Here is a 21,182-nt window from a genome sequence, read left to right on the forward strand (position 1 = left end):
GTGATCAAGAGGTTCAGGGTCTAGACAAGTATAAAAAGGTGGAGCCAAGTGATCCAAAGAGCGCCACAATCTAAGCCTCAGGACACCTCCCACCTAACTGGCAGGCGGGACTCAGGGCAAAAGTTTGGAAGAGCTGGAGTGGGGGGCAGGCTAGCTGGCCACTGGGTGTTAATACAACCCAGCAGGGCTGGTTCCACTACAGCAATTTTACCACCTTATGAATAGGGTGACCATATATCCTGGATTGGCCAGGACAGTCCCACATTTCAGAGGCTGTCTCAGCGTCCTGGCAGTTTGAGAAAATTGAAGCAAAAGTCCCAGATTGGCAGCAACCCACCTGCATGTGTGGCTCCTGAGTCAGGAGCCATGCATGTACAGGCAGATTTGGGGAATTTTGTTTCAATTTTCACCAATCTGGGACTTTTGCTTCAATTTTCTCCAGGGAGCCCAGCTGATGGAGAGGGTCCGGACCCTGTTAGGCTGCAAGCAGAGTCACTTCTGCAGTAGAGTCACGGTCAAGGAAAGGGTATGTGTTTTGCAGGGCCAGGGCTGTGTGTGCGATGCACTGTCCTGTCCAGCCCCTCTTCTGGGAGTGTGCATGCGTGTGTGTGTGTGTTCGCTGCGCTGTCCAGCCTAGCTCCATTCATGCAAGCCATGGGGTTGGGGCTGTGCGTGTGCAGGCACTCCCTATCCTACATTTCCTTATTCCATTCTGTATTTCCCCTCAAATTATTATGGCCACCATATTAATAAAGCATTTATTTACAACTGGCTTATTTGCTATTAATTACTGTTACAAGAGCTTGCAAACAATTTTAATATGAAACCAAAGTCAACTGGATATAATAGATTTAAAATAATAATAATACTGATGATGGTAATAACGATAAAGATTAGGGGTTTTTAGGGGGAAGGAGGGGAGGTTGCGTCTTTTTACAACTAGTTGCATGGTTTTAAAGGTGGGATCAGTACAACATCTACAAGTACTTTTCCTAGTCACAGACCCAAAACCTCTTTTGAAAATACCCAAAGGAAAAAGAGTTCCTTTTTTGACAACATTTAATTGCAATATTTTTACCATTTCTAAGTTTTTTACTTTCACAGTTTGCTAATTGAACAGGCATCTTTGCATTTAAACACTATAACCCAAACATTCTGTAAGCCATTTGCCTGAGCAGATGATTTGGCCTAGTATATCTCACACTAACAAATATTTCAACAGCACCTTACCTTGGTTTATTTAATTTGTTGTTCTATCACATCACTGTACCATTATTTTCTTCTATTGCTCTAACTTGTATGTGATGCTGTCAACCAGAGACAGTTTCTGACCTGTCTAGAATGGATGCTTTCCAAAGTGTTTGAGAGCTATTATTCACTGAGACTAAGATACCTCTTCACATGAATTTGTTTTTTCTTCAAATTTTAATGGCAAGACATATTGTTCCTATATAAGAGCAATCTAAAATGTAAACGAATTTATGTACAAGAGAAAGATTATTTGACTCATTTAAACTAAGGGAAATGGTTAAGAATATATGAAAGGTAGAGCATATATGCACATTAATAGACAAACTACAGGCAACCCCTGCTTAACGCTGTTTCGCTTAATGCTATTTTGCTATAACGCTCATTTTAAATTGATACCTGATTCCAGTTAGTGCTCAGCAAGTTTTGATATAATGCTCACAGTCACCATCTTGGGTCATTAAAAATACTTGCAGACACCATCCTGGATCGTCAGATACTTTTGATTTCACTTAATCTTGTTTCGCTTAACACTCGGTTTTTCAGGAACCAATTAAGAGCGCTAAGTGGGGGTTGCCTGTAAATACACACCCACACTCACAGTGGGAGAATGGAGAACACCCCTGCACAGTGTCTGCACGAATGAAATGCAGCACAGTGGGAGTTTTCTGCTGCGTGGCAGGAGAGGGAGAGGGGACCACATGGCATATTGAATCCACATACGCAGGGGGCCTGCATGGAGCAGCACATGCATGCGGCAGTGTGGAGGCCCATAGTTTGTCAAGGCCCCATGCAGTGCAATAGAGGGTGATTGCACACTGCAACATGCAGCCCTAGGTAGTATGCAGCCCATGGTGTATGTGATCCACAAAATGTGTGGCTGGGGGGCCTGTAGCAGCTAGTCAGTCAGAAGTTGGACAGCCCTGGACCAGATGATCACAAAGCTCATTCTAGCCATAAAGGCTAGGGACAGAAGTTACAAATAAACTGATTTAAGTCATCGGAAACTGGTTTTAAACCTGTAACTGAACAGGCACATAAAACAGTTTCAAAATGGCTGGAACTGGTTTAAGATAAACCTGGTTGAATGGAGTTTCAGACTTAACTAATTTGGGTCAACCTGTTTCATGAAACTTCTGTCCCAGCCCCCTTCCTGGTTCAAGTTAAATCAGAGTCTGCCAGCATCCCAGCATGCTTTCCAGCCGTGGGTTGGGCTGTGCTGTCTGCTCCAGGGGGGAGGGCAGAGGGGGGCAGGGACCGCCCCTCCAGGCAAACCCCAGAGCCAGGGAGGGGGGTTAAACACCCCCTTCCCCTGGGTACAGAGCTGCCCTGCCCAACTGGCTGCAACTGTGGACTACAAATCCCAGAGGCACCTGGAAGCAAGAAAAAGAAGTGATGAGCAACCCTGCTGAGTCCTGCTTCTGTGATTCTTGACTGCAAATCCCAGAGACCTTGGGGGTACAAGGAAGATGAAGTGAATACATAGCCCATGCTAATTACATGCCGGAGATCCGTGCAATAGCACTCCCCCCCGGCTTCTGGCCTGAGCCACTGCAGGCACGTGGCTGCATTTTCTGAATCAAAAGTGAATGTGTGTCCAGTTGTTTCTCAGTTTAATCTCTGCAGTTTAGACTAACCTGCAAAGACTGAGCTGATTCAGCTTTGGGCTTTTTGACTGTCTGTACTTAGCCAAATTGTATAAAGCTTTGAACATAAGGGAGAACAAATGATGAAAGGACTGGGGTACAGAGCCGTTCTCTCCTTAGTCTGTATTTCATATATGGACAAGACTTCACAGTTGTTACTATTGAATGGTTCTGATGATTTGTGCCTAAAAAATGAGCCTCTTAGTCCACTTCCTGGTTGCTAGGTATCCAGATCATACAAACCATGAGTTACTTGCTTAGATGTCAGTCTCTGCAGAAAGTTCTAGGGCTCTATTATACCTACAGATGGTAAATTCACTGATGATATAAGTAAGGTCTTTGCCTTCAAAGTGTAGAGACCCAAGGAAGGACTATATAATACCTCAAAGCTTGTTTAAATCTATCCCAACTTTGCAATTAGTCCAATAAAATGATACGATACTTAACATCTCTTGCCTGTCACATTTCCCGGACCATCATGGCTACAAAATCAGTTCAATACTAGGCACTTAATGATTACTTTGTATCAGCTGTCTCTAAATAAAGACAAAACCAAATAAAGACAAAAACAACCAACCTCACATGAAACCATATACAGCCTTCACTTGGATATTATTTTCAAGCAGTCTTCCTAACACCTAATACAAGATAAACAGTGGGGCTGTGCGAAGCTTCAGGAGCTGATTTGATTTGGAGAAGATACAGCCCAATTTGGCAACCAAATCTCTGAATCTGAATCAAATCAGGAGACCCATAAAAAGCTCCAAACTGAATCGGAAGCTTCCAAACTGATTTGGAAAAGATTCGGCCGTAGACTAAACAGGCAGCAGTCCTTGAGGACTCTGGACTCTTTTCTACCACCCCCCGCCCACCACAACAGACTTCCCAGCTGGAGGCAGCTGTGTCCAGCATCCTCAAGGACTGCTACCTGTTTAGTCTATGGCTGAATCTCCAAAACAACGCCAAATCTTCAGATCTGAATCGGCTGAACTGAATCACTGTCCCTCCGAATCAGTCAAATCTAAGTCAAATACTTGTCACTTTGCACAGGCCTTCTAATCAGCATATATTTTAAATCAAAATATTGGAAAAGAAGTTCCCTATGGACTTAGACTTGGGAGGAGGGAGGGGGAATGGAGGTTGGGTGAAATGTGTGAAGGAACAATTACCAATACAGAGCTCTGTATTTGTAAAGTATAGTCAATAAACTCAGGCCTTGAGAGATTATCCCAGAGGACAAGCTAAATTGTTTTGCAATTGCATTATCTAAAAGAAGGAGAAGTTTGTCTTTAAAATCAATGGCTGCCAGATTTTTAAAAACATTTTTTGCATTTTACAACTAAGTGTGCAATAATGTTTGTAGTGATGTACTGTCATTGATGAAGGAAAGTAAGTCTCTTGAAAAACAAAAATGAACACAACCACACCTGTAATACATAATTCAGGTTTCCTTCTGCAAGGAAAAGAACACTTTACTAAGACATAGTACACTTAAATTCTGATGGCCATTAGGCTAAGAATTCAAATCATGACTTGCAAATAACTGATGTCAAAACTAGGCAATACAAGGTATCCCCTATTACAGGGGTGTCAAACTGACCCCATGCCCCAGGGTATACCTGGACCACACGCAGACCCAAGAAGACCTGCCCGGACAAGTCTGGCCCAGGGCTTGGGGCAGTTGTAGTAGGGCTGCTGACAGCTGCCACCGTGGGACTAATGGATTTGGTATCACTGGGACTGGTGTCAGTGTGAGAGACAATTTGCTGTAGCGGTGGTGACAGGACAAGCAGCCACAGGGCAATTGGGGCTGAATCAGCACAGCCCTTGTTCGTTTTCCTGCCACTAAGGGCCATGCCCCCTTGGGCGTTGGGGCCCCCAAATTCTGCAGCAAGTTAATACCTTCCTAATGACACCCCCAACTTCTGCAGACTGCCAATAGCCCAATGAGCCAGCTGAAGTAGTTCTACAGGCTGGATTCAGCTCATGGGCCTTATATTTGACACCCCTGCCCTGTTCAATTACAATGTAACTCACAGGAAGTCAAGCCCCTGTTTTCACCAAGGTCCTGTGATTTTAAATATATACAATATAGATTATTATATGAACTAATTCAGTAGATTCTAAACACACATTAAAGATAAACTTCCATTATTGTTACCCTTTTAGTAATCTTTTCTCTGAGTCTTGGAATGTGTTTTCTCCAAGATGTAATATATGAAATTATACACATGTTTCAAATCTATCAATTCCCTTAGAAGTCAGAAAAGTTAAATGTAAAGAGGGGATAAGTAACAATCTGTATACTGCCCAATCAAGGGAACTTTCTGCCAGGTTCATAAGGTCATTTCATTGGTCCACTCAAATTGCTGTTGACCACAAAGCTATCATAAACCGAACAAACAAAATGGACTGAATTTACCAGTATTCTAATATCCAAGTATATTTACATTGCCATGCTACAGATTAACATCTACTTCTGCATCTGGACAGCAGGCCTGAAATAACCTTAAAATGTAGGCTTTTTAAACTTTGTAAAGGAAGAGCTTCATTTATTTATTTATTCAAATAGTATTAAAAAATGCAGAGTGAGAAGGGAAATAAATTCTAAAAAGAATTGTATAAAGTTATGAACATGCTTCATAGGGAAGAGCTATATTAAAATATAAGAAGAGGGGAGGAGTGAAATGGACTTGTGTTTAAAGCCAAACACAACAAGTAGATTTGACTTCAAAGGTGGCTCAGGATGTGTGCTTAGTTCTTCTTTTTTTTCAACTTTTAAGTATAAAAACCCCATGAATTCCACTATAAATCTGACTGATTTATAATGGAATTCCCAACCCCATGTCCTGCTCCTCCCAAGTGTGAAGTATAGCTGGGAGGGACTCTATCCACAGGAAGATATTTCAGTACATACATTCTTCAGTCCTTTGATGGGGGAAGGGAGGAATCTCACTTAAAGAGAACTTCATTTTCCCTTATCAATTTAATCTATTATGATAACAGCTGCTTTGTTTGCAAAACATTATCTCTCAAGCTAATCTCTAAGCAGATGCCACTTTCAAGATAATCATAAACTTACTTCCTGTAGTTTACTGCCTGCTATGTACATCTTGCAGGTAATATTACAGACAGTCCCAAGCAAGCAGCTATAGATTTATTCTTGACGCACACATAACTTGTCTTTGTAAAGGACTATCATCACAGGTTTTGTGTGTTGTCTGTGTATCTGGCTGGAATCAATTCATACTGAAGGTTTCTTTTACTACTTTCTGTTTAACAAGAATTTCACTCTTGAAAGAAGAGGAAGCAGATTCAAATGTGTGAGGTTATGGGTCAGTTACTGTCTGATTTCAAACTCCACAGCTGAATAATAACAATAAAAACAGAGAAACAGAACCACATTTGTTTTGAAGAAAAATGATTCCCTATTACCAAAAACAGGCTTTTTCAAAGTAATTTTAAGGCTAAGTACAGACGGTCAACAAGACCAAGGCTGAATCAATTCAACCTCTACAGATTTCTCTAAACTGCAGAGATTGAACCAATAAGCAAGCAAAAGGCAACCAGACCCCTGAAGCGGCCCATACTAGTAACTGAATGGGCGCTAAAGCATGCCTCCCAGCTTGCCAGCCATTACAGAGAACCAAGAGCCAGGTGGTTTTCCTAGGCACACCCAGGCCAACTGAGAGGTGGGAGAGAAAAAACCATCCCTCCAGCCTTGGTTCCATCCCCCAGAGCCAGAAGCGGGGCTACAGTTCCCAGCCACACACCCTTCTCAGCCTCTGGGCTAGCTGAGGGGGGTAGGCGGGAAGCCCATAGGCAGTGGAAGGCTAGGGCTAATGGGGCTTATCCTACCCAAACTAATTTCACAGTGGTTGGTGACAGCAGCAGCACCACCGTCCTGCAGCACCCACTGTCGCTTGGTGTGCAGCCAGTGCCCCACATGCGCTCAGCTCTGCATAGCACCACTGTCACGTCCTGCCACCGCAGCACTTAACCCAGCACCCAGCCACGTGCTCCTCTGCCACCACGTACAGCACCAGCACACTCTGGCCCCGCAATGGCCCTGTGAGAGGGAGGGAGGGACAGGGGTCAGGCAGGCAGTTTTACTCAGCCCCCCCAAATAATGTTTTCCACTACTGCCTACAGGGAAGCCCCTACCAGAGCTTGACTCCACCCCCAGAGCCAGGAGCCATGCCCCCTGCTCAGCCTCCAGGCTGGTTGAGGGCAAGAAGGCAGGGCAGGAAGGGAAAAGAAACACATACCAGGGCTTGGCTCCAATCCCAGAGCCAGGAGCCATGTCCCCTCCTCAGCCTCTGGGCAGGCTGAGGGAGGGAGGGAAGCCTGCAACATGGGCTGGGCTCTGTCCACCGCAGAGCCAGGAGCAGAGGTGGAGTCCCCTAGCCATGCACCCTTCTCAGTCTCTCGGTGGGCTGTGTGGGGCAGTGGGGAAGGGAAGTCCTGCTCCTGGTTCTGGGGGCAGAGCTAAGCACCCCACTGTGGGGTTCCCTCCCCGCCTCTTCTCAGGCAGCCCCGAGGCTGAGGAGGTGGCAGGGCTCCAGGCTCCTGGCTCTGGGGGGTGGAGCCAAGCCCCCACTGTGGGCTCCCCTTCCCCTCAGCCAGCCTGGAGGCTGAGGAGGGGCATAGCTCCTGGTTCCCAGCTCCAGGCTCTGAGAGGCAGAGTCAAGCCCCAGCTGCAGGCTCCCCCTGCTGCTCCCTGAGCCAGCAGCACCTGGGTGGCAGACTGGTTTCCCCCTCTGGCTGGATGTCCAGTGCCAGGCCAGAGGGGTGGGTTTCCCCACCCCCCTACCCTCCCCCATCCAACCAGAGAACTAATGGTGCTCTAGCTAGGGAGCAGAGGGGTGGGGTAGATTCTGCTCCACTGAAGCAGAGATCAAAGCCCAGGGCTCCAAAGCATCCTGGGATGCTGGAGGACTGTGAGGTAACTTAAACTGAGAGGGCCAGTGACTACTGGTTGTGTGGGCTCTGCCACTGCAGGCAGGGAGGGAGCCACCACCACCTCAGGCAGGGAGGTGGGAGCCCCACTGCTCTGGGGGAGGAGGTGGGCGGGGGGAAGCCGCCACAGCCTCAGGCAGGGGGAAGGTGTGCTGCTCTGGGAGAGGAGATGGGAGGGAGGGAGGGAGCCGCCATGCTAGAGGCCAGAGAAGGTGGCGGTGGCTGAAAGCGGGGGGGGACACGTAAGCACTCCCTCATTCATGATAGGCAACTGGCTAGTAAAACAACTACTTTTGAGCCACAGTTTGTCATGGGACATTTTCTTTGCACCGCCATACAGCATTTAAAACTTGCTCACACTCTCACCAACCTAAACCTGGTTTTATTTGTAAAACTCATACAGTTGCCAACATACGTTTTGCCTGATTGGCTGATGTATCTTGCAACACCTTCTTTTCTCTTGCCACCGTTCTTTGCTTGCTCAGCTCCATTATCGTATCCTTTCACCTCTGCACCTTCCAAGATATCTGCCGCAAATCTCTCTAAGTCCTCTATTCAGCGCTATAGATGAGGCACCATGGTTTCCAAGTTCCAATTGCAGTTAAGCACCTAAGGACCTTTAGGTGCTGACACACGTGCAGCTCCCTAGTCTAACTCATGGTACTACACAGGAAGTGCCATGAGTTAGACTGACACTCCCGATCCAACAGACATTTGCTGTTGGATCGGGGGGAGGTGACGTTGATCCACCTCCTATTAGGAGCTGATGAGGGAAAAGGTGCTGTGCATCTGCTGCGTCATCCCAGCCCTGCCCCCAGCCATGCTGACAGATGTTAATGAAAGCGTTCCACTTTGGAGCACCTTCATCTGAACCATCATACAGACACTGTGGGGCTGGGTCAAACTAATATGCTGTTTTTTCTGGTAAAGCACATTTTGTTTTGGTTTTTTTTAATGCCTGTAAACAGCCTAAATCATCATTAACACAAAACATTTAAAAAATACAACATAACTTGATGTCCAATGTTATACCAATGCAAACTTTTATGGCAGAACTGTAACACCCTAACACTGAAAGTGTTGACAGCAGCACCATCTGCAGATGCCACTTTATTTATATAAAAGTTGAAATATATGGCAATGTTGGATTTATAAAACATAAAATATTAATAAATTGATCATCTGTCAGTGATGTAGGCAAGGTTCACATATTCATAAATCCCTCAATGGGGATATAATTTAAGGTGAGGAATTAAATTAATCAGAAAGTTAATCCACATATTAGGAGTCAAAAGGTAGAAGCAGATGCAAAATTTTACATATTACTTCACTCTGTTCTCAGTAATGCACCATTTTTAGAAACTGCTGACATTCTGAGTAAGGTTGATAGAATTTTAATATTTCTAAAATAAAATGAGAATAGGATAGACTGTTCAATCACTGAGTGTTATCTGAGTGAAAGTCAATTATGATGCTAGAATCTCTCATTCTGAGGAAGTAAATTATCCCTCTTAGAAGTGAATGAAATTTGTTTTCAATATAAACAAAACAGGTGTTGGCATTGTCATCAATAGCTCTTTGCTGTAACAAGTAACTATGACAGTAAAGTGGGACAATTAAACTTATATACTGACCAACGCATTTCAAGTGTTTCAGTATAACACCACTAGCACGGAAAGCATAAATATTTAATTTAAGGTAACACAAAGCTAATACCAAGTATATTATTCATACAGTGAACTGAAAATACTATTTGCCAGCAAATTAAATTAACTAAGGATAAAAATAAAATGTGTTTCAATTGTAATATTTGCTTTCGCGTTTCAAGTGATGTGAACATTAATAAGAGTAACTTTATTTACCAAAGTAGAAGAGTAATCTATTTGAAAGCTATTTATAAGCCAGAACTGAATTATTCAAATACAGTTTAAAGCCCTGTCAGAAGCAGTTACTTTGGTTTCCCCAGAATGTCAGGCATGGTCTAATAATAAAATAGTGAGAATTCAATTCAAATAATAATGATCAGCCTCAGTCATAAAAAATAGGCAAATGAGTACAGTCAAAGTCAGAAAGGCACAACTGAACATGGAGCAAAATCTAAACTGAAAAACAATGTTAGTTTTACCAGCAATTTTTTTGTTCCATCTCATTCCCCATCTCCTAAACAGAAATCATAATCCTTGGGATCCTCATCAACTCATTTATATGTAGAGTGCTTGTGGAGCTTTCTTTGGAGGAACCTGAAACCTCTCTCTACTGCCAGTCTTGCTAAACTCGCAACATTTTCTCTACAGAAGTATTTTAAAAAATGAAGCAAAACTAGAAAAACAGATTTTATAAAATAGGATTGAAGAACATAAGATAAAACCAATCTGCAGGTGTCTTTTTGTAACTCTCTCAAGAGAAAGGTTTCAAAACCTGGACAGAGAAGGAAAATCCACGACTTCTTGCTAAAGAACTGTTTCCAGCACAGGAGAAGTTTTCAGGTGCAGCGTCCATTAAAAAAACCTGTTTCCCTTATAAATCTTTCTAGACATTTTCCTATCAAAAGGAGAAACTAGCCATCAAGGCGAATTTGAACTGAAACTGACAGCCCCATGTTTGAAGAGAGGAAGCAAAGAAAGAATCACACATCAGAAACTTTTAAAGCAAGTTTGATATGTCACTTTTACGATGCTTTCCATAAAACTATAAATCAGGTCACAGCAAAGCTGAGGGCACTTATGTCATTAAGAACTGCATTTGAAAGTCAGAAGAAGGTGAATGTCAGAAGGTGACTGTGCCTGCCGGGCCCTGCTTGCTCATGAGGGCACCGCCCTTCAGATGTTGGCTCCGCCCCGGGACCCTTGAGGGCAAAGCAGATGTTCTTTCACTCCATCGCTGCCCCCGCTCTCGCCTGCCACATCTTGGTGTATCGTCAATGGGGTGGGAAGTCGTCTGACGGGTTCTCGTTGCCCAGGTCCACCCGACAGATGTACACGGGGCTCCAACCACCCCTACACCCTGGCCTTACGCCACCTTCTGGAGCTGGCCCTGAGGAGGAGGCACATGGCTCCTCTTGCCCATCTGCCGCCTTCCTTTACTCCTTTTCTCTATACCAAAAAGGTCGAGCTTCTATAGTTACGGATCTGGCTCCACACCCTCAGCCCCTAGGACCTATGCTTCTAATAGGCTCGGGCACCCACGGTCCCAGTGGCGACCCCGCCCTGATCTGGCTCCTCCTTAGGGATCCTTGCTGCCCTACCGCGCCCAGCATGCACCTGGCTCTGGCAGGTCCTCCGCGGTGACTTCCCTTGGCCGCTATCCAGTTCAGACGCCTCCCATCTGCCGCCGACTCCTGGAAGCTGCTGCCGGCTCCTTCTCTCCAGCTCCTCCTGCTCTGGCTCCCTGTCCTTCCAAGGATGCCACGGGGCCTCACCCTCCTCTTCCTCCATCAACAGATTTCCCTCTTTGGGGCCATCCTCCCCCTCCGTTACAGCTGCCACCGCTTTTATCTTCACTGGCCGGCGTTCGACGCTGAAGTCACCGGCCAGTTGCAGCTGAATGAAGAGCCGGCTCATGAGCCGCGCGGGTTTCCCTGGGGCATCTCCTGCCGCCGGTGAGTTCCTGTGTCACCCCGGCCTCCAGGACAGTGACAATTCATTTCTGGTCATTCTGATCTTAGACATAATGACTGACTATAAGCTGAATATAAGCCAATAGTGTGCTCTTGCTGTGAAAAAGGTCAACTGCAAACTGGATTATATTGACAAGCGTGTCACTTGAAAATCAAGGGAAGTGATTTTTCTCTATTCAGCACTGATGAGGCCTCATCTGGAGTACTGTGTCTAGTTTTGGGCCCCACACTTCAAGAAAGATGTGGATGGAGGATTGAAAAGAGTCTAGCAGAGAACAGAAAAAAATATATTAGAGGCCTAGAAAGCATGACTTCTGAGGAAAGACTGAAAGAGCTAGGGTAATTTAGTTTGGAGAAGAGAAGATTGAAGGGGGTTTGACAAGTCTTCAAATATCTGGAGGGCAATTAGAGAGGATGGAGAAAAACTTTTCTCTGTAGTTACAGGCTACAAGACCATAAGCAATGGCCTCAAGCTGCAGCAGAGAAAATTTAGGTTGAATATTAGGAAGTACTTTCTGAGTAAGAGTCAGGTATTGGAACAAGCTACCTAGAGAAACTGTGGAATCTCCATCCTTGGAAAATTTCAAAAGCAGGTTAGAACAGACACTTAGATGGCATAATTTAGTCAGGGATGATCCACAACTGAATCAGGGGCTGGACTAGATGACCTTGTAAGGTCCCTTCCATCCCTAATTTCTACAATACTATGACTTCCAAAAATGTATTGTTTGGCAAGAGACATTATTTCTATATATTTTAAGGTAAAGAGGAAATTTCTATGCATAAAACCATTATGCTTCTTAAATGGATCATAACACGTAACTGTCTGATGAAGTATTTCACTCTGTTAGCCTTTCAGCAAGTCTCTACAGGTATGTCTACCTTTGCATCACCCACCCCCAGGAATAAAATCAGTCTGCACAAAGCTCCATGCTACTGCAGTTAGCTCCACCAGTACTCTAAACATACTGCATCAACCCTTCTCCCTTTTTCTACAGAAATATTACTTTTCACTAGATTCCTAACGGCTGGCAAGGAAATTATATTATGTCAATTGTACTCAATACTCAGGCCATCCCTGAAAAGGATCAAAGAAAAGAGACCAAACACTTGTTTCTGTCTTGTAGAAGTGTTCTCAACCTAGATAGAACCAAAGCACAGCGGACAATTGTAGCAGGAAGCCTAAAGAAGAGAAGTTTGGTGCAAGTTCTCACAAGTTGGGGTTTGTTTTTTTTACTAGAGGATATTTTTTGACACTGATTAAAAACAGGTGTTGTTTCAGAGGCAAAGGAAACCAATCACAACAATACTCACTATTACTTGAATCCATAAAGGCATCCTAAGGTCACAGCTGAAAATATAACAATGGACATGTGAGGATAAACATACCATTCACTGTGGACTCAGGAGATCTTGTGGCTTAATGACCTGGGAACTGGCCTAGGACTTGGGGAAAATGAGTTCTTTTTCTGACATGGCCACTGGTCTGCTGCATGACTTTAGGCAAGTCACTTCATCTTCCTGCCTTAGTTTCCCCATAGGTGAAATGAAGTTAAAATGATACCTACCCTCCTTTGATCAGCAGCTTTAGCTTTACTGATGAAGAGTGTTTTGTAAAACTTAGACACTATTATTTCTATTTTCCCAAATAAAAAAACCTGACAATTATTAACCTTACTTGAAGAATTATTGCTTTTATAGGTAAAGCAGAGAGGAAAAAAACAGACCCTCTACCTTCTCCAGGATTGACTGCTGCTGGTAGTTTGCTCCAGTCCAGTGTCCAGCATGGGGTTGGGTGAGGAGAAAATGTTGCTTCAATGCCTCTTTCCTACATATAAGAAATAATTCGATTCAATTAAAGTCTACAGGATCTTGATCCTGTGACCACTGAAGTCAGCAGCAGGGTTCCTACAGACTTAAATGGTGCAGGATCATACAACAGTACAGCTGTCTCTCCATAATATTGTAGCTATGTTCTCTGTGCTTCCCCACCATTCATTTTCCAATGGAAGCACTATATTGGCTTTCACGAAAAAAAAGGTGATGGGCATTTTTATATTAGCTTTGACAAAACCTAATTTGGTTCCCCAATGCTCTCAGTTCAGCATAAACAGTAATTCAAACAATTATTAAACCCAAATACCAAAAGCAGCTATTTATTACATTTCTAGAACTGGTCCTTTTTTTGCTTTTGTGATGATTAGCAACATTTCTGTATTTTCATCAAAAACATCATCTTATTTCCTAGTTTCTGATAGTCTTAATATAAATGTAATACAAATTAAATATAAATTTTAAAACATCTCTAGCTCAACAACAGAGAGAGAAAAAGATTTATTAAAATGATGAATACATCCAGAGGTGTTTTCCAAGCACTTCTCATTAAATGGTACATTGCCCTAATAAGTATTTGGGCAAAATTGTAATTACAACCTTATTATTATTATTGAAATAACAAATTAAGAAGTTTAATTACCATTAACTTTGTCATGGTTGGCCTTGGACCACCTATAAACTGTTTGTCTTCATGGTCCTCTTCTGACCCATCAGAAAATGTACTGAAATCTTGGAGATGTTCTTCTGGGGAAGACAGCAAGTCTGGAAACTGGAGAAACTGCATATTGCTCTTAGAAGCAGCTGCCTTTACTCCAGGTACTTCCTGAACTCTTTGGTACCAACCCAATATCAGAGGCAAATTTAATAGTTTTCTGTTCTGCTTCTTACTGAAAAGCTAGAAAATAAAATTCAAAATTTACTTAGCACTACAAGTTTTAGCATCTGATTTCCAAAATAGTACGCTTGCATAACAGAACAGAGCTTTGCTCCTCCCTTACTACCCATACTAGGGGATGGGTGGCTAGTGCCAACTTGATTCTTTCCCCTCTACATTAGACAACAGCTTCCCTGAAAGGTAAAATTCTCCATTTAGAGACAGAATCCATAAATCCTTCAATAAGTAGTGTAAGCTTTACAATGACCATATACATTGAGCATTTACAGACAGAATCCATATATCCCTCAATAATCTTAGCATTATAAAAAATGTTACCATTTCAAACAAGAAAGTGTTTTCAAGAAAGTTATTTAACAATGTGAATTTAAAGTTAAATAAAAATATGTGTGTTTTTCATTTGTATCCACCTTGGTGCTCCCTGAATGTTGGCTCATAATTGTGAATCTGTCTCCCAGAATCTACTTTCACCACCACACATTTAATTTGTAATTATGGTTCTACTTTAAAAATCTTTAGGAACCTCTTTGGACTATGCCTCATCAAAAAAAGAAAAAGTAAGATAGAGAGAGGATATATAATGCTAAGTAGAGCTCAGCATAATGAATTCTGATAAATACCTCTAATTCTTCCGGGGGAAAAAGGGGTACCAAAGGTACCAAAAATGCAAAGATAAAACAGATAAGGTTTTGTCCTTTACACAGCATTCAAAAGCACATTAGCCATTTTACTGACATTTCACAGAATAGCATTTGTTTTCTGAAGAGCTTACCTGATGGATCTTATCTACGCATGGTTGGAAAAAATCGTATAATCATTATCTTTCTGACAACCTTTTCCCTTTACAAAAGATAGATACACGTGTCTTTTTAATGGTAAAATAACTGAATTTGAACAACAAGTTTGCAGAACTTATTGCAAAAGCCAACAGGTACTCTTAGCAATATAATGGCAAACATTAAGCCCAACTGTAACATTCTTATCATTATGTAGACGTAAATAAGCAATATGATTAAATGAAAGTCCTTCCAACATATTTAAATGAAAATAGAACAATTTGCTTCAGCTTCTGTTTTTAGTCCTTACAGCTTGCCTAATGGGAGCCTATGTGTACATTTGTGACCACCAATGTCAATGGGAACAACCCATACAGGGCGATGAGTCCAACCCCACAATTATGAACACTTGGGAAAATTATGTTGGCTGGGAGTTTGCTGTATCTGGATTTTAAAATGACTATCTTGTTATTTGTACTGATCTACTCTCTTGTAATTTTATACCAACACCAAATAATTAGTAGTGAAAAAGCTTACTCATTTTGAATTGCTTGCCTGCATTTAGGATGAGCTGTTGAAATAATGTGTGCATTACTGAAATCTAACTGGGGCACCATTGGATCTAGGGTTTTGCAAAAGAGGTCAGCTGATGGATACAAGATGCAAATCAGTAATAATATGTTTATCACGTGCATCATTACAAAAGAGTTGGCTCCAAATTATCTAATGCTTTGGCTAAGTACAGACAGTCAAAAAGCCTGAGGCTGAATTGATTAAATCTTTGCAGGTTTATCTAAACTGCCTAGATTGAACCAACAAACAAGTGAACTGATGTTCGCTTTTCAAACCAAAAAGGCAGTCAGACCCCTGTAGTGGCCCACACCACTACCCGGGGGCACTAGGGCACAGCTCGCACCCTGCCAGCCACTGCAGAGAGCTGGAAGCCTGGTGTTCCTTGAGGCATGCCCCCTCCTCAGCCTCCAGCCAGTGGAGCAGAACTGAGGGACCGCTCCACACACACTCACAGACCCCCAGCTGGGGTCTTCCCAGTGTAGGGGGAGGGCGAAAGCTCCTAGCAGGGCATTTCTCCCTCTCTCTCTCCTTTCTTATGCCTGGCCGGGAGCTGAGCAATCCCCCTAGTCATGCCCCCTACTGAGTCCTGGGCTGGCTACGGAGGGTGCATGGAGGGAAACTTGCCACCCCACCCAGCCCCACACCCCCAGCCAGGGTCTCCCCTACGCAGGAGGAAGGAGGAAAGGCCCCATTTCTCCCTCCCTCCACCCAGAGCCAGGAGACAAGCAATTTCCATAGCTACATCCCTACTTCAGTCCCAGGACAGCTAAAGAGGTATGGGGGGGGGAACCATCTCCCTCCTGCCCCCCCCACCCAGCACTGAATCCCCAGTCAGCGTCTCCCTAGGGTGTGGGGGATGCAGGAAGCTCCTGATGAGGCATTTCTCCCTCTCTCCCCCCATGCCTGGAGCCATAAGCCAGGCTGATGATCACCAAGCTACACCCCCTCCTCAGCCAGCTGAGCAGGGAGTGGCGGGGGGGAAAACTACCCCCAGCCTGGCTCTGCACCCCCAACCAGGGTCATAGAATCACAAGAAGTTAGGGCTGGAAGGGACCTCAGGAGGTCATCTAGTCCAACCCCCTGCTCAGAGCAGGACCCTCCCCAACTAGATCATTCCACCCAGGGTTTTGTTGAGCTGGGCCTTAAAAACCTCCAAGGATGGAGGTGCCACCACCTCTCTAAGTAAATTGTTTCAGTGCTTCACCACCCTCCTAGTGAGAACGTTCTTCCTAATAGCCAACCTAAATATCCCTTGATGCATCTTGAGCCATTGCTTCTTGTTCTGTCATCTGTCACCACTGAGAACCAATGGGTCTCCCCAACTCCAGAGAAAGCCCCAGCAGGGTGTTTCTCCCTCTCCTCCCCCCACTGTGCCCAGAGCTGGTCCAAGCACTTGGTCATGCTCCCTCCTCGACTGGCAGGCCAGCTGAGGAGGCGGGGAACGCAGGGGGGGGAAGGCTCTCCCCCAACTGGCTCCAAACCCCCAGCCAAGCTATGCCCAACACAGAGGGGGGAAGTCCACACCGGGGGCTTCACCCAACCCCCATACCCAAGCTGATCACCTAGCCACACTCCCTCCTTGGCTGATGGGCCAGCTGAGGAGGGAGTGGGGGGGAAAATGTCCACCCCGTCCTTAGCTCCAGACCTCTATCCAGGCTGTGCCTGACACAGGGTGAAGCCTGTAGTGGGGATTTCACTCCCCCTGCCAGCAGGCCACCTGAGGAGAGAATAGGAGGGAGCCCCTCCCCAAGCTGTGCACCCCCAGCTGGGCTGTGCCTGGCAGGGACAGGGGTGGGGGGCACAGTTGGGTCTCTACTCCCCCTGCCTGAGCCAGGCTAATCACCTGGCCAAGGAGTGGGCAGGGCCAGCCCAGGTCATGACTGCGAAGGATGGAAAAGTCCCCGTTAACAGCTGGGGTTGGGGTCATCCCTGCTCTGCTGGAGCAGAGAGCACAGCCCAGGGCTGCACAGTATCTGCTGGAGGGCTACGAGTTCATTTGGATTGGGAGAGGATCTGAGACAGAAGTTCCATAAACTGGTTTGACCTGAATCAGTTAAGTCTGATACTAAATCCGACCAGATTCATCTTAAACCAGTTTTGGCCTTTTTGAAAGAGAGGCTTAAGTCAACTGAACTTCTGTTCTATTACAGGTTTTAATTGGTTCCTGATCACTTAAAGTAGTTGGTGTGTAACTTCTGTTCTTAGCCTTTATGCAAGCAATGATACTTGAGATCTTGGCTGTCTTGCACGGTAAGCAAGTATAATTTTTATCATTTTGTTGTTATTTTACACTGTTCTTTTCACTCTCCTAAACTCTGTGAGCCATACTTCCAGTCTTTCTAACCTGCTTTTCCTAAATTTCTTTAAACTTATTTTAAATTTCTTTAAACTTATTTTTTTATGAAAACTGAGATTCTAGAACATAAGATGGATGCCACTAAAGCATTGCTGTTTTCCCACTTGTCTTCTCTCTAGACCAAGGGCCAACAACCTAGAGCCTGTGGGCCAGACCTGGCCCAGGAAGCCATTTGATCTGGTTTGCAGATGTGGAGCTTCAGTGGTGGTGAAAAGAAGCACCAGTTGTGGGACCAGTCCCCTTGCCACCAGAAGCAGCATCTGTGGCAACTGGGTCCTAGCACCTGCCTAGTCACCTGCTTCTGACACAAGGTGGGTCATTTCAGTCCAAAACCTGTAAACGTTACCGACAGACCAAGCAGCCCTACAATCTGTTCAGGCTTTCAGTCATTAGGGTAGCATCTCCAATCCCACCCTACATCTCCTGAATTCTTCCTCTACTGTACTCTGCTCTCTGCTTGTATCTACTACAATGAGAAAAAAGGAAGTTACCAAAAAACACCCAACCAGGATTCATGTTATCTACAGAGCATTTATGAAAATACCAAGACCTAAAACAGATTCCCCTCTTAAAATATTGTGATTTCCAAAAGAAGTTTTGGAAAACAAGTTTGAGTCACAACTTTCATTTTGTGAAATGTTAATAGTATGAAATGACTGAACCCTAAAGAAAATGAATGTGAAAAACAGGAAAACATGTCATGTCATTTTCTATTTTGATCAACAACTCAGGAGCTGGCAAAATGATAACGTAATAGTCTTTGCATGTCGCCCAACCCCCCTTTTTTTTCCTTAACAAAAAAGGTGCCTATTCATATCTGCTTTTCTCTGATCAGACCACAGGATTTATGCTTAATATTTTTAATGTATTGCTAAAAACAACATAGTTATTCAGGTCCTTGCTCTGTGAGTGACACTGTAGATTCCTGTCATGGAAATGGTGAATACAAACAGAAGATTACTAATTATGATCATAAACAAAGGCTGTAAAGAAAAACTATGAAAGATAGTGTCCTTACAAACATACCTCTACAATGATTAGCAGTTTGGAGATTGGAAGTAGTAATGGACACTTAACAACTGTTCCACATCCACACAGTTTGTGCATATATTGTACTTTGTAATGTTCTTACAAATTAATCATTAATGCAAGTATACGATTAATAAATACTAGCATATTTAATTAGATACTTAAAAAGTTTTCATGAATTAAGAATACATTCAGCAAACTATTTATTTTGTTAATGAAATAGTCTTTTGGAATGCAATTCCAACATGTGCTGTTCTATTTGCTAACAGGAGTTTTAAATTGTGGCCTTTAATGGTTCTCTCATCTGGAAAACACTGCCTTTGTTATTCTTCAACTAAATTGAACTGCTATAGTTACTGGAGATAAATAACTGTTAACCTCGTAAAGACAGCAAAAATGGAATAAGTTTAAGAAAAATAAGGTTTCAGTCTCATTATTTTGGGATTGGTAATAATAATCATGATTTGTTAATTCAGTCATCTCTTGCTGGTCACATGATACCTTCTAAACTACTGAAGTTTTCTCCTATTTTAAAAAGTAAAAATTGTAATAAATAATTAACAACCTCAAACACAATGACTGAAACAAAGGTGTATTCAAGAGAAGCCTGCTAAAATAAGTGATCAAGCAGTAAGACAAGACAAGACAATATAGGACACAGATTAAAAAAAAAATGCTACGAGTTATCAATGTCAGGTCATAGTTCTATAAAATTCAATGCAAGGCTACAGCACAGGGCTGGGCAAAATCCAGCCTGTGGGCCGGATCCAGCACACCAGGCTATTTTATCTGGCCTGCGGGGCCCCTAAAAAATTTAGAAAATTTGTATTTATCTGCCCCTAGCTCCTGTCAAAGATGAAGTAGGACGAAGGGAAGTAGGACCAAGGGAAAGCCACAGCGAGCTCCTGCAACAGCAGGGCCTGCCTGGCCCCACCCTGCCCCATCAACCAGATGGGCTAGCAGAGGCTTCTGGCCTGGGACCATGGGGCTGTTTGTGCCTGTGCCAGAGCAGGAAATTCAGGTATAGAAGCGGGGCAGGGAGGACTGCGCGGATTGCCCCAGGGCCTGGCCTGCTCCTGCTGAGCCCCGTGGTCTAGCCATGCAGCCGGGAACAGCCGGCAGCCATGTGGTGTAGAGCAGCCAATGGGCGGGTAGGCAGAAAAATGCAGGAAGTAGTGGCGGGGAGCAAAGGGAGTGGAAGTGAGTGGGAGCACGGGGCCTGCACCAATGTCCTACAGCCAGTGCCAGGCTCCCATGTACCTGCTAACTCCCAGTGCCTCTGCCCCAGCCCCGCAGAACAGGTAGGGACAAGCACACAGTCCTGACCCCACACACCCCACGTTCGCCAGTCTGGGTTGAGCAGCAGTTCAGCACAGGAGAAAAGTCCCCTCCCCTCTCCCTGTGGCCAGCGCTTCCTTGTGCAGCCGCTTGCAGCCCGCGCAGGGCTGTCCTGCCTCTCCACCACATCACTGCCTGCCCATGGGAAAGCGGTGGCAACAGAGAGCAGCCACACGTAGCCCCGCATGGGCTCCAAGTGACTACAGCACAGGGTGCTGGCAGCAGGAGGGGGAGCGGCCGCTTTTCCACCGCACTGAGCAGTAGTTTGTTCTGCACTGCCACTGCTTAGCCTGAGCCCCACACCAGCTCTGGGCTTGCCCATCCGAGAAGAGCAGCAGCAGCAGCTGGGCAGAAACTGCTGCTTAGCATGGAGGAAAGTGCCCCCCCCACTCCACCAGGCAGTGTTTGCTGCGGCTGCCCACCCGTGCTGCCTGCTTCACTACCACCTCTGTGCTGCCCAGTGCAGCAGTGCTGGCCATGTGGAGCAGCCACAGGGCAGTTCACAAGTGGCAAAGCAGCTGCACTGCTGCCTAGTGAGATGCTGGCCCCGGGTGGGCAGCCACAGAAAAACTGCCCGGCAATGGCAAGTGGGGGCTGCTTTTCTCTGCGCTAAGCAGCAATTTCTGCCCAGCTGAAATTCCCCTGTCGCTCAGCCCCAAGTGGCAAGCCCAGACGCAGTGTAGGGCCCAGGCTGAGCAGCAGCAGTGGGGAACAAACTGCTGCTCAGCAAAAGCAACCACTTCCTCTCCTGTGCTAAGTATCAGCCTGCACACCTACTGCCCCACTCTGGGCCCCACCGATGCTGGCTCTGGGACACTGGTACAGGCCTCATGCTCCCGCTCACTTCCACACATCCCCTGCACCCGCCACCCTCCCCACTTTCCTGCCTGCCCACCCACCAGCCATTCTG

General features: G+C 44.9%; 1 protein-coding gene across 3 annotated transcripts in view; it reads right to left on the reverse strand.

Annotated features, from left to right (window-relative positions):
- Positions 1–21,182, reverse strand: part of GSTCD (glutathione S-transferase C-terminal domain containing) — a 150,310-nt gene that overhangs the window by 94,181 nt on the left and 34,947 nt on the right. For all 3 annotated transcript variants that reach the window (XM_019534148.1, XM_019534147.1, XM_019534149.1), the window contains exons 4-5: positions 13,946–14,200; positions 13,204–13,297 (exon numbers count right to left, since the gene is read on the reverse strand). In XM_019534148.1, coding sequence (XP_019389693.1) covers positions 13,204–13,297; positions 13,946–14,200 — 349 coding nt within the window. The remainder of the gene's footprint in view (positions 1–13,203; positions 13,298–13,945; positions 14,201–21,182) is intronic.

The sequence above is a fragment of the Crocodylus porosus genome, unplaced genomic scaffold (assembly GCF_001723895.1).
Source record: "Crocodylus porosus isolate Cpor-Errol unplaced genomic scaffold, CroPor_comp1, whole genome shotgun sequence".
NCBI classification, from domain to species: domain Eukaryota; kingdom Metazoa; phylum Chordata; order Crocodylia; family Crocodylidae; genus Crocodylus; species Crocodylus porosus.